Genomic DNA, 17,927 nt, shown 5'->3' on the forward strand with positions numbered 1-17,927 from the left:
AGGTACAGCCGGCTGAATAGTATTCATGTTCTACCAACAGTGGACTACGCACAGGCCATGCTGGTTGGTGGATAGACTACGGCCGACAGTAACAAGGTCGGCTGTACACTGTTCCTTTACTGCCGGCTATGCACTGTTCCACCAACTGTATGCTGCGCACGTCCCATAGTAAGGGTTGGTGAGTAGGCAGCGGCTAATAGTGACAAACAGTACTAGAGGGTGCTCCTCCTCGTACTGTTGTCGGTGAGCTGTCACCCTGTGATTGGTTCATGGGCTGTTCTGGTCAGATCGTCTGTTCTGCCCATACCTTAGTAGGTATAGTACAAAAGATCTTCCAGAAGCATACGGACTGGCTCATTTAGGCGGGAGTATTCCCGCCTTGCTCATCCCTTCATGTGACTACTGAAGTAGCTAGTGCCTTGTGCGTGTAGCCTTGCTGTCAGTGCGGGTAGCCTTCCCTGATGGCTTGTATCCGCAACTGCGGGAACAAGCGGGGTACTTCACCATTGGGAGGCTTTCCCTGCGGGTACAGCTGGCGTACTGCGCGTAAGGTTTTCTCTGAGCATGGTGGGTCCTGCGGGAGCAGTTGGTCGTTGCGCAGACGTCCCTGTTCAAGGTGAGTCTTGCGGGTCCAACTGGGCTCTGCTGGGACCTACCTCTTCAAGTCCCCCCAGTCCAATGTTCTTCTCATGAATTATTAATAAAGTGAGGTGAACTTTTGGACTTAAGTAAAGGGTTTTGAAAAGGGTTTAGTTTTAAGGTTTTCCATGGGGATTCTTCCCGCGGTTTTCCTGATGTCACGCAGAAATTCCCGACTTTTCTGCTTGATCTTTGGGTATGAAGCGGGTAGGTTTGTAACCTCCTCGCAAGTCAGGAGCGTTGAGTCCCACTTGTGTGGATTCTCCATGGGGTTTTGGTAGTTTTCAACATAGTGATCAATTATGCTAAAACCACCAATTCCATCTTGGAGTTTCAAACAATATAGTTCTCGACGTTCCCGTCATGCGGGGATGTTATTCCCGTTTCCGCAAGCATGGCTCAGAAGATCCTTCTTGGTTTGAATTCCCCGCAGAGTGCTAAGTATGTGAAGGGTTTTGCCTTGACACTGTACCCGCACTAGTCTTACGGTTACTTTACTTCCAAGGTATTCCTGGTGTCAATTCCCTGCGGGTGCTAAGTATGTGAAGGGTTTTGCCTTGACACTGTACCCGCACCCGTCTTATGGTTACTTGGCTGCCAAGGTAAGGGGTATTTTCCCGCTTACTTTTGAATCTTTTTGATTTTTTTTGAAATTCGAAGAGTTGGTGAAAGGATAAGAACAGTCCAAACTGCTGAAACGTCGTGCGACGGTTTCTTCTGACTGTGTCAGGACGTGCAGGAAGTTATGGTGACGTGACAGTACCTGGTCATTTCAGACGCTTTTTCAGGCGCGTGGGCGCGATTTTTCGGGCGCGTGGCCGCGAAATTAATGGTACGCGTCCTTTCAACAGCTGTTGCCAGCTTGCTTTTTGCCACGTGTCATAGTTTCATTGCACCTTCGATTTCTCTCTCTTCCGCATTAAATTCATCGCATTAATTGCGATTAGTATATAAAGGGGGAGAGGGTTCTTTGTAATTCACACTTTCACTTTTCTCTTCATCTTCAGAACGATTTCCGGCGAATACTCACCTTTTCAATCGAGCATTCTCTTGAAATCGTTTTCTTTCATATCTGCAAGATGTCTGCTTACGATCTTGAGGGTACAGGTCCAGGAGGCTGGGGTGCACGCCGAGCACCCGTCATCCACGTCCGACAAGGATGACAAGAGTACTGCTGGCGAGTGCCAGTGTGCTCTACCTGTCGATTTATATCAGTACATCGTCAGGAAGTTCATGCTCGAGTCTCTCGAGCCTGAGTTTCCTGAACCTCATCAGACGGTGTATGATGCCCCCAGAGGCAAGATCGGGGTATATGCTGCATTCTTTGTCTATGGGAATCTTAGGTTCCCTTTGACAAAGTTTGTGTACCGTGTCCTGGAGAGGCACGGTGTGCACCTGACCGAGGTGCACCCGATGGCGATCGCGAAGATTCGCCACTTCGAGTGGGTGTGCCGGATTCTGGGCATTGAGCCCTTCGTCGACCGCCTGATGACCTTCTACTCTTGGAGGTGCATCCAGGGGTGGTATACGCTGATAACCCGAATCAAGGGTTTGAAGATTTGCGCAACCCAGCGCAGTCTTCGTTCGTGGAAGCGGGAGTTCTTCTACATCTCTGCTCGCGCCATCCCCCTTGCCATGAAATTTAATAATGGGCAAGCTCTCCCAAGCCTTCACGCCTCCAACTACCAGGAGGCGGAATGGTTCTCGAAGATATCCCGAGTCCAATCTCCGGTTTACCGGTTTGCGGAGTCCGGGATGGTGATGCTCGGGATGAGCCGGATGTGGAAGGATGCGGATTCGCGAAAGATCCCGATCGTCCTCGAATACGGTTTGAACTCTGTTCCTTACGGTATGCTCTGTTTCTTTTTGTTGAGTTAGAATCTCTTCTAACTTCTTTCCTGTTTATTTCAGAGGGGAACGACTTGCAGTCGCTCCTGTATCCGCGGGAGGCTGACAGTCCCGCTCGGATGGGTACTCGTGCTCTAGATGAGAACGAGTTGCCCATCCTAGAACAAACGGCGGATCGGTTCGTGGAGGTCTACCCGCTAGGCCACGAGATCCTGAGCGCCAGGCGGCCAGGTAAGGCGCTATTCAACCCTCGACCCCTCAATGTTGAAACCTCTGCTGGAATTCCTCTAATCTTATGTTCTGATGAGGAATCCGCAGATGGTCCTCCGTTGGTGCGGAAGAAGAAGGCTGCCGGCGGGAAGGGGAAGGAGAAGGTGGCCTCCACTGCCGAGCCAGTGCCTCGGTCCGACTCAGAGGCCGAGAGCGAGGAGGTGGCGGGGAACTCCGGTGGTGATAAGACCACTGCTCCGGAGGTTGCGACGATTGTCACCTCCGGAGAGCCCAGGATGACAACGGTGACCGGCGTGAAGAGGCCGGCTCCATCGGGTTCATCCCCGCCTGTCCGCACTTTTAGGCTCAAGAAAACCCGTAAGTACAAACTATATTTTTAACTGCATAGCTTTCCATCATTAATACTTCTTCTTTGTGCAGGCGTGGATGTTGACGCATTCCAGGGTGGAGCGGGGAGGAGTACCCCCCCCCCCCCCGCCCATGACGGTAGGCTTGGTCAGCCTACCTGAGGCGACGACCCAGGCGGCTGCGCCTGCTTCCGCTGGTTCAGTTGCTCATTCCATTGAGCCAACTGTTCCAGCTGTGATGACATCACCGCCGGCTGTCAGTGCCATTTTTACCGCATCTTTCACTGAGCCGGCGGTTACTTTTGCTGCGGACTCCGCAGCGGCGACCGCGGCGGCCTTCACCATGCCTCCTCCGTCATCGGCAACGACGACCGATCCTTCAGGTACGCATGGGGCTTCTCGCCAACCTCTGCCTCCTTCCCATCTACCTGACCTTTTGGACGGATTTCCCTTAGGTTCAGGTGATGGGTTTGGCGGCTATCGGCCTGTTATTGACCCTACAGGTACGTAGGGTTCTTTTGGCCCAATTTTTATTTATTTTTAATATCATCTTTTCCTAACTGCTTTTTGTTTTTTGCAGTGTCGGATTCCAATGAAGTGTATGTTCCACGATGGAACATCCGCCGAGGAACAACCCTTCGCACACCTGTGGAGTGCGTGGAGTGGGCTCGTCACGCAGCTCCCAGTGGTGCGTTGGGGGAAGCCATGGCTAGCTACCAGGAGGGTAGGCTAACCAATGAGCTTCGGGTTCTCCTGGCCCGGATGCAGCCGCGCGTCGAGCTGCTTTGTCGTGAAAATGACAAGTTAAAAGCAGCTCGCATTCAAGAAGTAGCTCAGGCGCGGGCTGTCCGGGAGGAGAATAGGAGGCTCTCCGCCGCGGCTGCGGAGAAGGAGAAGGCGTTCAAGGCCCTTGAAGTTGAGGTTCAGGCCCGTCTCGAGGCCCGTTCCAAGGCTGCCCAAGCTGTTAACGAACAGCTTCGGCTGGCTAAGGAAACTGCTAGGAACGCAACTGAAAGGGCCACCAAGGCTGAAGCTGTTGCTGAGCCTCTACGCCTCGAGAATGAGGAACTTAAAGCTAAATTAGAGGCGCTCCAACAGGCTCATGATGCCTTGGCGATGGAGGACACGAAGAAGCTCCAAGAGATCCTGGACCAGAGGGGCGTGCTTGACCACACTGAGCGGAAGCTAAAGGGCGTCGAAGAGGCTGCTGCAAAGGAAGTGTTGCTTGCCAACCTCAATAAAAGTGAAGCCGAACGCGCCTGTACCCAAGCTCAAGACGCCCTCCAAGAAGCTCTGGTTGCCAAGGAATGGCTTCTTCGAGAAGCGTTGTCTCAGGTAAGCTTTTCATGTCTTTACGCTTTTCTTTGTAAATAGAAAAGGTTTTTGATACTTGTATTATTTTTGTAGGTTGTGCATCGGGTCTTCACGGAGACGTCTTATGACGATGCTATGAGCACAGCCCTCAACACTTCTCATGAGGATGGGGAAAAGGCCGGCTTCCTGCTTGGTCTAGGGTTTGTTGAGAAAGGCATCCTGCCTTCCAACTTCTCTTTGTATGATGTGGATACTGAAGCTGTTTATGACCAAGCAGTGAACCAGTATGCCGCCTTCCCGCATCCGGTGGTGGAGAAGGTGAACGAAGTCGCTGCTGCTGATGATGGGCTAGCTATCCTTAAAGCTTTCCTTGAACCACCACGCTCTACTGATGGAGCGGGTCCAAGTGGAAGTGGTCCTGAAGCTTGATCCTGAAGATCCCTTTCCACCATTAGCGTAGATTTTTGCTTTTGTATAGCTTCTTTTGTATGCGGGTATGCACCCAGCAATCTTTGTAATATTTGAATTTGATGGAATAAAGATTGTGTTAGTTGTTTGCCTTGTTTATTTTACGCATGTTTTGATCTAACTTAGCAATTTCTTTAGTACTTAGAATAAGTTAACTTTTTAACGTGGCAAATTATAAGTTTGTTTCGCTTCCTCTTTCATGATTGTGCGGGTATGACCGTCACTTACACTTAGTAGGATGGCTTAACTTTACTTATATCTGACCTGCGTAGAAGTTTTCCTCATCTTTTCCTTTGAAATTTTCTAAGTGTTCAGAATAAGTTAACCTTTGGACGTGGTAGATGATAGGTTGAAGTTTTGCCTCCTTGTTCGTGATTGTGCGGGTAAGACCGTCACTTGCACTTACAAGGATGGCTAAACTTTACTTACATCTGACCTGCGTGTAGGTTTTTCTTAAAACTTGAAATTTTTACCGTTGTGTTTATGCGGGTTTTGCCGCCTTCCACACGTAACGACTTACTTCTTCCCCTATTTATGCGGTGAATACCGGCACATCAGTGTGGGAAGTTCATAAGTATAAAGGTAAGGCTATCAACACATTGTGAAAGGAGAATCATTTCCATTAGAAGTGGCTCTAGGCCTTTTCTTTACAAGTTTGGAATTGATCTACATATAACATTTGCGTAATTGAGCTCCATTCCATGTTCTTGGGATGGGAGTGCCATCGAGCCTTTCGAGCCGGTACGCGCCCTTTCCCAGAACTTCTTTGATAATTTATGGCCCTTCCCAGACCGGGGCCAGCTTTCCTGGGCGTTCTTGGTTCGAAGCCTCGTTGTTACGCAGTATGTAGTCTCCTACATTGAAATTGCAGAGTTTTACCCGCGTGTTGTAGTACTTTTGCATTTGTCGCTTGTAGTTCTCTTCACGCACTGCGGCTAAGTCTCTGCGTTCCTCGGTTAGCATAAGATCTAACCGTCTTTCCGCATCATTGTCTTCTGGCTGAATCAAGACCCTTGGTGAGGGTAAACCAATTTCGACCGGTACCATGGCTTCAGTGCCATAAGTGAGACTGAACGGGGTTTCTCCCGTACTGGCCTTCTTCAGCGTTCTGTTTGCCCAAAGGACGTGCGGAAGCTCGTCCACCCAGCCGGATCTGTGTTCCAAGAGTCTTTTCTTTATGCCTTCGACGATGCTCTTATTTGCTCTTTCCACCTCACCAGTACACCTGGCGGGTGTGCCACTGAGGTAAAGGTGTGGGTGATTTGAAGTTCTTTCAGCCACTGTTGTAGCTTCTTGTCAGCAAAGTTGGTGCCGTTATCGCTCACCAAATTCTGTGGAAGTCCAAAACGACAAATAATAAATTCCCAAATAAATTTTTTGATATGTTTCGCGGTTGTTTGGGCTAAGGGTTTTGCTTCTATCCACTTGGTGAAGTAGTCGATGGCTACCACTAGGAACTGAACATTTCCTGCTGCTGTAGGAAATGGGCCTGTCACATCGATGGCCCACTTCTGAAATGGCCATGAAGAGGTGACTGGAACAAGTTTATTCTTCGGGCGGTGCGTGTTGGGTGCGTAGAGCTGGCAAGACCTGCATTTTCTGATGTATGCCAGCGCATCCGTATGCATCCCCGGCCAAAAGTATCCCGCGTTGTTTAGCTTAGCTACAACAGCGCGGGGACCTGCGTGTACTCCACAGATGCCTTCGTGTACTTCCCTTAGGAGGTAGTCAGCATCTTGGTTGTCCACGCATCTTAAGAGTGGGCCAAGAAAGTTACGTCTGTAAAGGATGTCATCGATGAGTTGATAATTCAGTGCTTTACAGCGTAGTTTTCTTGCCTGTGTTTTTGACTCTGGTAGTGTACCTGTCGCGAGGTATTTTATTATTGGTGTCATCCACGTTTCTGTGCCGGTTTGGAAGACACAAATTTCCTTGTGCGGGACCGAAGGTGCCTCGAGGAGTTCAATGCGGATGTCCTTTCCCAAGTGGGTGAAGGCTAATGATGCAAGCTTGCTTAACGCATCCGCAGATTTGTTTTCACTACGCTTGACGTGTATGACTTTGCAGTCGTTGAAATCGCGCATAAGGGTTTTTGCTTGTGCGAGGTACAGGGCCATTGTGTCGTTCACGGCCGTGTACGTCCCGTTGATTTGATTGGCTACTAACATGGAATCCACGTGGGCTTCCAAGTGTTTCACTCCCATCTTACGTGCAATTCTCAGCCCAGCCAAGAATGCCTCATACTCGGCTTCGTTATTCGTACTTGGAAAATCCAGTCGAATAGCGTAAGTGTATTCTTGGCCTGCTGGGTTGGTTAGTTTCAGCCCTGCGCCTGAACCCTCGTTACTGGCTGCTCCATCAGTGTAGAGTCGCCAGACATCACTGATGTCTTGTGCTGGAGAGGGTTGAGCCTCTTCCTGGCACTCTTTTTCCCGCGATGCGGTGACTTCCGCAATAAAGTCGGCCAAAACCTGGCCTTTTATGGCTGGTCTTGGCTTATACTTTATCGCGTATTCCCCCAACTCAATTGCCCATTTGGCTAGGCGTCCCGATAACTCGGGTTTGCCTAGAACGTTTGCAAGTTTGAAGTTGGAGAGAATGGTGATTGGGTGACCCTGGAAATATCGTCTTAACCTGCGTGAAGCGTGTATAAGTGCTAAGACTAATTTTTCGAGGGTAGAGTACCGGGTTCTACGTCTGTTAGGATACGGCTGACATAGTAGATTGGCATCTGGATGCCTTTTCGCTCTACTAGCAGGACTGCCCCGGTTGCTCTATCTGTTGCGGAAAGGTATATGATTAACTCCTCTCCCGCTTTTGGTGCTGTGAGCGTTGGGAGTTCGATCAAGCGTGACTGAATCTCCTGAAAAGCTGCTTCCGCTTCTGGTGTCCAGCGGAAGTGCGTTTTCTTTAAACAGTTTCTCAACGTTGACACGAAAGGAAACGACTTATCCGCATGGTTTGCCAAAAAGCGATTAAGTGCGACTAGTCGTCCATTCAGTGTCTGAGCCTGTTTGATGGTAGTAGGTGATTCCATTTTGATAATGGCTTCGACCTTTTCAGGGTTCGCTCTGAAGCCATCTTTAGTGACGATGACCCCCAAGAACTTCCCTTCTTCCATTCCAAAGGCACACTTGCTCGGGTTGAGTTTCATGTTTATCTTCCTGAGCGTGTTGAAAGTTTCTTCGATGTCTTTCAACATCGCTTCTGCGTCAGGGCTTTTGATGACAAAGTCATCCATGTAGACTTCCAAGTTCCTCCCAATTTGGGCATGAAACTGGTTGTCCATCAGGCGTTGGTATGTGGACCCGGCATTCTTAAGTCCGAATGGGGGTCCAACCTATAAAACACACTTTGTTTAGATAAAAACGAAAATATTAACATATAAGAAAAATAAATACAAACCGATTAATATAGATTGTATGCTTATATTGTTCATCCTAAATGTCAATAAATATTCAAAACGTCGTAATGGTTGCAGTAAAAAAGAACCGATGAGCAAAGATAGAATGACAAATTTACTTACCGTCCCATGGTTAATAGACCATGCTAGATATTAAAGCTCGAGAGCTGACAAACCTAAGTAGCACAATCTATAAACCATTGCAAATCTACCTTTTGTCTTTGTTCATCAATTCTTTTTTTTCTTCAATCATTTGAGTTTTTGGTACATTTTTGACATTTAGAATGAAAGATACAGACACAAGTATTTGTATTTGTCATTGTTATTGGATTATATTTTCATTGTTTTTGAAACAAAACGTGTACTTTAGAGTAATAGATTAGAAAGCGTTCGAATCAGTGAAGGTTCTCGTTTAAAAATGGTCATTTTAGTTTTGAGTTAGAACAAGTTTTGACAAAAACGAACAAACGTCAATTTAAAAATGGCCAATTGTGTTAGGATGAGCAGAAAAACAAACTAATTAAACCATAACCAAAATATGGGGTGACCGAACCAAGATAACCGAAGAAAATTGATAAATGCTGATTCGGCTTATTCTTCTTTTTCATCTATAACCAACTTTGTTGGTTCGGTTAACCGAATTGTGATACATCTACAAAACCAAATTAACCGAACTAAACTGATAGATTAACCGAACAACTATACTTAACTAAAACCGAACCGAAGCGTTATATACATACATCTACTAATTCACACTACTCCCAAATCCATGACCTTCCTTCTCATGTGTTTACCTCCTAACCATTTAAACTTGACAAGTTGGCAGCTTCACAATTAATACACAATTTGCAGTTTTTAGTCACCATCTTAACCCAAAACAACCCATAAATTTATATTAAAATCCAAAACAGCCCGTCGTTAAGATTGTCAGGACTAGCTACTGATTGTGTGGAAGTCAAAACATCCAAAAAGAGTTCAACCAAAACATTAAAATAGTTAATTCTGGAAAAAACTTGAGCGATCTAAACAACGTCAATTTCTACCATGGAAGCACGTGGGGCGCGCAAGAGAGTTTTTAACATATTTGACTCCTGATCCTTCGCAACCATGGTTGTTATGCTAACCTTTTTAAGCTTGGGCGACCTAGACAAGATAAACTTCACAAACTCTAACTCACCCTCCAATTTTTTTAAATTATTAATCTTCAGTTCATTTAGATGCTCCAACTAAACACCTGATATATGCTCCAACCAAACATTAGAATGATATTTTGCAGAACGACATGTTGGACTAATCTGCAGAGAAGAGTCATTATTTTTTGTGTGAGTGTATGGCATGAGATTAGGAAAAAAACAAAAAAAAAAGAATGACAAATAGGATACTATTTATAACCTCTAGATCAATTTTCTCCAAGTTCGGAGAGTTTTTGATTAAAACAGCAAGAAAAGTCAATCCATAGCCATCTTGAAAAGTCATTTGTTCGAAACAAAAGGATTTGAGGTGGATTAGTGAGGTTGGAAGCTCCTGTGGAACCAAGTCTGAAACAAACCACTTGAACCATATATAGACCAAAACAATGATCAACATCCAATGCTAAAAAAACATCAGTTATATAAAGGTGAATAAATATTACCAGGATAATGTTACTCCATATAGAAAGATGTTCAATCACAGGTAAACACTTGAATAGCTCAATCATGGTGGAATTTTCAGGTCCGATTATATTTTCTTCGAGCATAAGCTGCAACAACTTACTATACTCAGATACGTTTCCAAATCCCAAATTCCAAGAGAATGAATAAGTTACTTACCAAACTAAAGCTCTTAAGTGATGGAGAGTTAGATAAAAGATGTAGAAGAGTTTCTATAGAGATCCCTACACATTCCAAGGATAAGCTTGTAAGGCTACCAAATCCATTGAATGTCAGTTGATGGTCAATGTCACACCAACTAAGATCTAGGTCCGTTAAGTGATGCAATGACAAGAAGAATACGGGTAAATTATAACTTGAACTCTCGCAAGGTTCATCAAACCGAAGTGTTAATCTGTTGACATTATGGTTCTTCGACAAATGAAGCATTATTTGATCAACTTCATAAAATGGGTAACCAAATTTTGAATATTCGTCAGTTACATCAATGGTTAGGGTGAACTCGTGTATTTGATCCTGGCGCAGTAACATAATTTGGTGTATAGCACAGAAAAGTTGATGTGTCTCCATCATTTGGTCTCCAGACGGTGTATAAAACACGAGTTTAGGAATTTTGGTCCATTTGTACCTCCATTCCCTTGATAGGATACTTGTCCTTGCTGACTCTTTAATTGGTAAAAGACATAGGATGGTTTCTATTATGGTTTGAGGAAGTGTGGTGATTATATCCACAGGTAAAGGTTTAGCTTTAGACAAGCGTTGAGCTTTAGTCAAGCGTTTAGCTTTCATCTCGGCGTGTTTTGTTGAATCGATACTACAACTGTGAAGATCAATTTAAGATAAAACAATATTAACATGCAGACATATAGGCATAAGGCATAAAGTACATATATAGGTGTAGCTATGCTTTTGCTTGTGATTAACTTATAAAAAGCACCACAACAATGTTTTTAAAAAAGATAAAAGAGTTAAACTACACCTAGAAGTTAAAACCGACGGTAAACTGTAAATACATATCGAGGGGTTCCGTAGAGTACCTTGATTCGAAGAATGTCAATGATTACAGATAGATCGATTTTGGTCAAAGTGTTGATGAATGATGATAAAACTTAAAAGGATAAGGTTTTCTCTTATGTTGGGCTTAGATAAAACCTAAAAGTGGGCCCAGGCGAAAACGTTAAGGTTATTTGTTAACTGAATAAAACTTTTTTTTGTGAAACTTAACCAAAGCTAAAATGGTTTGTTTACTGTTTAATCGAAATATTGAACACCCCTTGTTCCACTATGTATTTATTTTCTTCATAACTTTCATTTATATCGGTATTCATTTAAAAACCGATAATTTATTCGTATCGGATTAGACTAAAAAATGGTACAACCGGTTGTACCGGGAGGCTCAACCAGGTTGTATAGTTTATCTTATTATTTCATATAAATGATTCCATAATAAAATATCATTCAAAAGTTAATTCATGTTCAAAAAACAATACAAAAGCACTTGATTTTCAAACGCAGTTCTTTTAAAATAGATTTATGTCATCGGAGTGTTTTAAAAACCGGTTCAATCAGTTGAACGGGATTTTGGTGAGCACCCCGATATTTTGTACCCGGTATATTTGAACAGTTTTATGAACGTTAAACCGGCCAGTTTTCATAAAAAAAACGGTTTAAAAGCCTACCAGATTTTTTATGTTTCAGGCCCACTTTTTTTTTTTTAATATGCTACTTATTTCATGTGATTTTTGTATATTATAATATAGGTAACTAAAACTTCATATTTATTATTGTTAAAAATGAAAGTACTTATACTTTTGTTGATGAGGATGGCGATGAAAGTGAATTTCTTCTTTTAAACGATCGTGAACTCGATGCATGCAACACTCCGATGACATAAATCTATTTTAAAAGAACTTTGTTTGAAAATCAAGTGCTTTTGTATTGTTTTTTGAACATAAATTAACTGATATTTTATTATGGAATCGTGTATTTTTTTGGTTTTTTTTGAGTTAAATATGCATTTATATGAAATAATAAAGTAAACTATACAATCTAGTTGAACCTCCAGGTTGTACCTGGTTCAACCGGTTGCACCATCTTTTTGTCTAATCCGGTACGAATAAAAACCGATTTTTAAAGCATTGAAATGAAATTCACTTTCATCGTCATCCTCATCAACAAGAGTATAAGTACTTTTATTTTTAAAATAATAAATATGAAGTTTTAGTTACCTATATTATAATACTAGGATAGTGGCCCGTGTTACACATGGATGGAAAAAATTTCAAATGTCATATATATATATATATGTGTGTGTGTGTGTGTGTGTGTGTAGCTATCATAAGAATTCTTTATATTGTTTTCTGCAAAACCACAAGATGTAAGAAAAATATATATAGATATCATTAGTTATAAATAATTAATTGTAGTCAAAATCGGTTTTTAAATCATTTGAAAGGAAATAGTTGGTTATGATTCTAGAAACATTAATTAGTGAATTATGTGGCAATTTTAGAGATGGAAACCTTGTAAGCTTATGTGGACATCCTATTTGATGGCCATGTGGATATCCTTTTTGCTTTAATAGTATAGTAAGAAGATTAGCATTAGGATTAAAATTAATTGATTAATTAAGTGAAAGTTATAGGCATGGAAAGTGGATGACATGGAACATTAGATGGACACCCTAAGAGAAGGACAAGTGGACAAATTGATTTTACTTTATTATATTAGTTAGATTAGATGTAATAAAGTCAAAGTAAATGTTAAGTTATAAATTCAAAACTTTAAATGTTAAGTTATAAATTCAAAACTTTAAATGTTAAGTTTGACAAATACATGTGTTATATATTGGTTTAAATGTTAATTAGCATTAGGATTAAAATTAATTGATTAATTATGTGGAAAATTAGAGAAAATTACTGTTTGCGTCCCTGTGGTTTTAAGGCAGAGGCACAATGAGTCCTCGAAAATTTTTTTGAACTGGTTGAGTCCCCGTGGTTTCAAAAATAAACCATTTGAGTCCCTGCCCTTACTTAACTTTTATAATAAACTTTCATTTTACTGAAACTATAGGGACTCAAATTGTTCGTTTTTGAAACCACAGGGACTCAAATTGTTTGTTTCTAAAACCACGGGGACTCAAACAGTTCAAAAAAATTTTCGGGGACTCATTGTGTCTCCGTTCTAAAACCACAGGGATGGAAACAGTAATTTTCGGGCATGGAAAGTGGATGACATGGAACATTAGGTGGACACCATAGGAGAAGGACAAGTGGACAAATTTGTTTTGCTTTAATATATTAGTTAGATTAGATTAGATGTAATAAAGTCAAAGTAAATGTTAAGTTATGAATTCAAAACTTTAAGTGTTAAGTTTGACCAATGTTTGTGTTATATATTGGTTTAAATGTTAATTGGCATTAGGATTAAAATTAATTGATTAATTATGTGGAAAATTATAAGCATGGAAAGTGTATGACATGGAACATTAGGTGGACACCATAGGAGAAGGACAAGTGGACAAATTGGTTTTGCTTTAATATATTAGTTAGATTATATTAGATGTAATAAAGTCAAAGTAAAATGTTAAGTTATGAATTCAAAACTTTAAATTTTAAGTTTGACCAATGCTTGCGTTATATATTGTTTTAAATGTTAATTATCATTATGATTAAAATTAATTATGTGGAAAATTATAAGCATGGAAAGTGGATGACATGGAACATTAGGTGGACACCAAGGAGAAGGACAAGTGGACAAATTGGTTTTGCTTTAATATATTAGTTAGATTAGATTAGATGTAATAAAGTCAAAGTAAAATGTTAAGTTATGAATTCAAAACTTTAAATTTTAAGTTTGACCAATGCTTGTGTTATATATTGGTTTAAATGTTAATTTGCATTAGGATTAAAATTAATTGATTAATTATGTGGAAAATTATAAGCATGGAAAGTGGATGACATGGAACATTAGGTGGACACCATAGGAGAAGGACAAAAGGACAAATTGGTTTTGCTTTAATATATTAGTTAAATACAAATATCACATAAAATAAGCAGCATATTAAACAAAAGTGGGCCTGAAACATAAAAAATCTAGTAGGCTTTTAAACCGGTTTTTATGAAAACCGGCCGGTTTGACGTTCCATAAAACCGTTCAAATATACCGGGTACAAAAAACCGGGCTACTCACCAAAATCCGGTTCAACCGGCCGGTTTAAACTGGTTTTTAAAACACTAACTGTGCCCTTCTCTAATCCAGTAAAATCCCAAATGGAATGAAGTTTGACCAAATACTTGGGGTGAAAATGAGCCCGTGCTGCTCAATTAGAGCTATTTTTCTAAAGCTCAAGCTCGGGCTCGACTCGTTTATTGTTTGCTAGTTAATTTTTATAAGTTTTTAGTTGTTTTTATACACTCAAAAAGATATATTTAACGAGCCTAAGCTCGGCTCGAGCTCGTGTAGTACCATTAACCAGCGAAAGCTTGGCTGAGCTCGTGTAATCGTTGAAGAACGATGACACAGAAAGAAAAGAAGCAGGGAAGAAAAATCTTAGTTCATCAGAATGAAAAATTACAAAAAACAAGAAGCAAGAAAACTATAATATATAGCATAACATATGTGGCGTATATGTGACAGCGTATCACATATGGGCGCATATGTTATACAATGTATAACATATACGTTATTCTTCACATCCCCCTCGCCCCCTCAAGTTGGAGGTTGAGAAAACCCCAACTTGCATAACAGCGAGTTAAAATGAGATCCGGGTAAGCTCTTAGTAAAAATGTCAGCAAGATGATCCTTCGTGTTGATATGCAACAAAGTGACCAGGCCCTCTTGCAACTTTTCACGAACAAAATGACAGTCAATTTCAATGTGTTTAGTTCGCTTATGAAAAATAGGATTTTTGGCAATATAAATTGCAGCTTGACTATCACATTTAAGCATGATAGGATTAATGTTAGGAACATTGAACTCCGAGAGTAGTCTTGTCAGCCAAGCAAGTTTAGCAGTCACCCGTCGAAGAGATCGGTACCCCGGCTTCAGCCGAGCTCAAAGAAACAGTTGGCTGCTTCCTAGATTTCCAAATTTCCAAGAAATCAGAAAGGCGCCAAGAGAAACATAAAAACCACTGACCAATCGACGAGTATTAGGACATAAAGCCCAGTTGAAGTCACAAAAAGCTTGCAGATCAAAAGAAGGATTATTATTAAAAAATAAACCTAGAGATAAAGTTCCTTTGACATATAAGAGGGTATGAAGCGTTGCATTCCAAGTGTGATTGGTTTCAAGAGCCTTAAATTCAGCATGCTTCATGAATTACAGCAGCTTCCTTATATGAATTTGATTCATGTAAATCAGATATTGCTCGGGTGAGAGACTGGCCGAAAGGAAGAAGATGAGAAGAAGAACAAGAGATAGGATAAGAGCAAGAATTAGTGAAACTGTGGAAACAATGATGAGAAGATTTAGAGTTGTGTAAACATAGTCATTTAAGTATGATGGTAGAACAGATGTTCTCGAAGATCTTCGAACAGGATTAGGGTGAGCATTAGAAAGAGGACCATGGATATGAATGGAAGATGAAGGATTAGGAGTAGACAAAGGATCATCAAAAATCAAATCGATTGATAAGATCAATAGATAGAAAAATGAAACTATCTTTGGATTTAGGTATAGAGGGAAATAAAGCTTCAAAGAAAACATCTCGTGATATGACAACTTAGTTTGTGTCAAGGTCATAGAATTTGTATGCCTTTTTTACCAAGAAGATAACCCAGAAAAACACAAGACACAACCCTTGGTTTGAATTTATCTCTTCATGAGATAAGGTGGAAGCATAAACAAGACAACCAAAAGACTTCAGATGATCATATGAAGGAGCCTTTCCTGTTAAAACCTCATAAGGGGTTTTATTGTTAAGAATTTCGGTAGAAAACAGATTGATTAAATGTGTTGCAGGTAACACACAAGCACCCCAAATCTGAATAGGCAACTTAGATTGAAGCATAAGAGCTCTTGAGGTTCAAGCAAATGCTTATGCTTTATTTCAACAATGCCATTTTGTTGAGGGACAGCTACACAAATGGTCTGATGAATAATGAATTGACCCAGACCCCAGTTCAAAAGCATTATCGATTTGATGCATTTCACAATGGTGCCGTATCACACACATACATACAATGGTGTAGGAAAAGCATTGCTTTTTGTTGAAAGCAAGTATGTCTATGTGGTCCTACTAAAATCATCCACTATGTTCAATAGATTTTAAGCAATCATTAGAAAAGAAAGGTAATTGTTTCAGTCTGTAACTTGGTAAATGACCAAGTCTGTGGTGTCAAGTTTCACAGCTTACAATAGAATTACACACATTATTGGAAACAAAAGAATTAACAGGATAATGTTTTGTGGATTCGAGAACATAAAGACCATTGAGCATATCACCGAGAGCCTATGGCCTTTTTAGATAAGGGTCCTGCAAAAACACATGCATTTTTAAAGAAAAAACAATACCATTAGTATCAATACATAATCTTGATACAGAGAGAAGATTATATATAAAATGTGGCATGGAAAGAACATTCGACAAAGAAATGTCATCGGTCAAAGGAACAATCCTATATTGATGGACTGTGATAGATGTGCCATTAGGAAGAGTGATAAAGATAGGATTATGGAAAAGTAAAGAGTCTAATCTTTTAAAAAGTTAAGTTATTTCTAAAAATCATTTTAAGAAAAGTAAAAAAGACATATTGAAAGTAAGCATTTCTGAATATAACAATGTAAAGTATGTTTTGCAATTGCTTTATTAAATCATAGAGAATACAAAACTTGAATATTAACCATTGATTTTAGGTTTTGCATCATGAGGTGATGTTCATTTTGACATCTAAGAATATGAGCATGATGATAATCCAAAACAAAACAAAACAATATGAAAATAAAGCTGACTAATATGTATAAAAATATATATTAACAGTTTCAAAATGATTTGAAAAAACTTAAGTTTAAACGAATTTACATATTCATGCATATAGAAAGTCTATTTTTTATAAAAAAAAATATTATATAATCAAAGTTTTATTTAAAATATAATTATTGGTCAAAATCAAATGCAAAAGCTTAAATTCAAAGAGCTTCACATATATAGAAAGTATTAACTATAGGTCAAATTAATAATTATTGGTCAACATAATCAAATTCATTATTAAAATTTAATTTTAAATGTGTGAGAATGTTGTAAACCCCCTTATTTTCAAAACAAAATGTATGAACACTTAGAAATGCATAAAAAATATGAAACCTAAAAATGATATATTTGCCTTCATATGTGGCCTAATACTTCTGAGTGCAACCATAATTACAAGTCCTAAATTATATCTGGTTGTTAGAATATCTAAAATAAATAACAATGATTAAATGAACTAATAAAAAGTTTTTGCTCGTAATAATAAAACTTACATTGATAAAACTTGATCAATTATTATTTTAGTTCTCAACAAACTTTATATAGCTTACTCTGTGTGTATACATTTTCATATTTATAAAGTAACTAAATTGCATTTTATTACAATATGAATGCTTACTTTTAAAAATCAATAACAAGCAAATTTAATTGTTTTATGATTATTCGATTTTTCAAGGTTAAACGATGTAAATACATTAAAATAGAGCATTTTGTTTGAACGCGTTATTTTGGTCAATACTATCAAAGTATTTTGGTTGAGCATTTGATACTTTTAGCATGACAAAGTAAACCTGCACTCATTAATTTCACAAACAATAAACATGCACTCAATCATTAAATTAACAAACGATATTGAAGAGGAATAAGATTGTACCTTGTAGGAACGGTAGGCTTGCCAAAACCAGAAATAATCAACACAAAGAAAGAAGAGTTTTAACACCCTTGTAAATAAATTCTAAAACCCTAAAAATCAAATATTTAGACAGAGAACATTAATAAACGAATAAAAATCAAACCTTACCATGATGGTCAAACAATGAACACAAAGATCAGAA

At 40.0% G+C, this 17,927-nt stretch overlaps 1 protein-coding gene across 1 annotated transcript; it reads right to left on the minus strand.

The window, feature by feature from the left end:
• Positions 1 to 9,642: 9,642 nt before the first annotated feature.
• Positions 9,643 to 10,691, minus strand: LOC143592262 (F-box/FBD/LRR-repeat protein At1g13570-like; the record flags this gene model as incomplete). Its single annotated transcript, XM_077072214.1, has 3 exons — positions 10,062 to 10,691; positions 9,884 to 9,991; positions 9,643 to 9,801 (listed from the first exon to the last, which is right to left on the minus strand). Coding segments are annotated over exons 1-3 (897 nt in total), but the record flags the coding sequence as incomplete, so codon positions are not given.
• Positions 10,692 to 17,927: the final 7,236 nt, after the last annotated feature.

The sequence above is a fragment of the Bidens hawaiensis genome, unplaced genomic scaffold (genome assembly GCF_021521415.1).
Source record: "Bidens hawaiensis isolate Kalapana, Puna unplaced genomic scaffold, B.hawaiensis_p1.1 tig00040642_1, whole genome shotgun sequence".
In the NCBI taxonomy this organism is placed as follows: Eukaryota; Viridiplantae; Streptophyta; class Magnoliopsida; order Asterales; family Asteraceae; genus Bidens; species Bidens hawaiensis.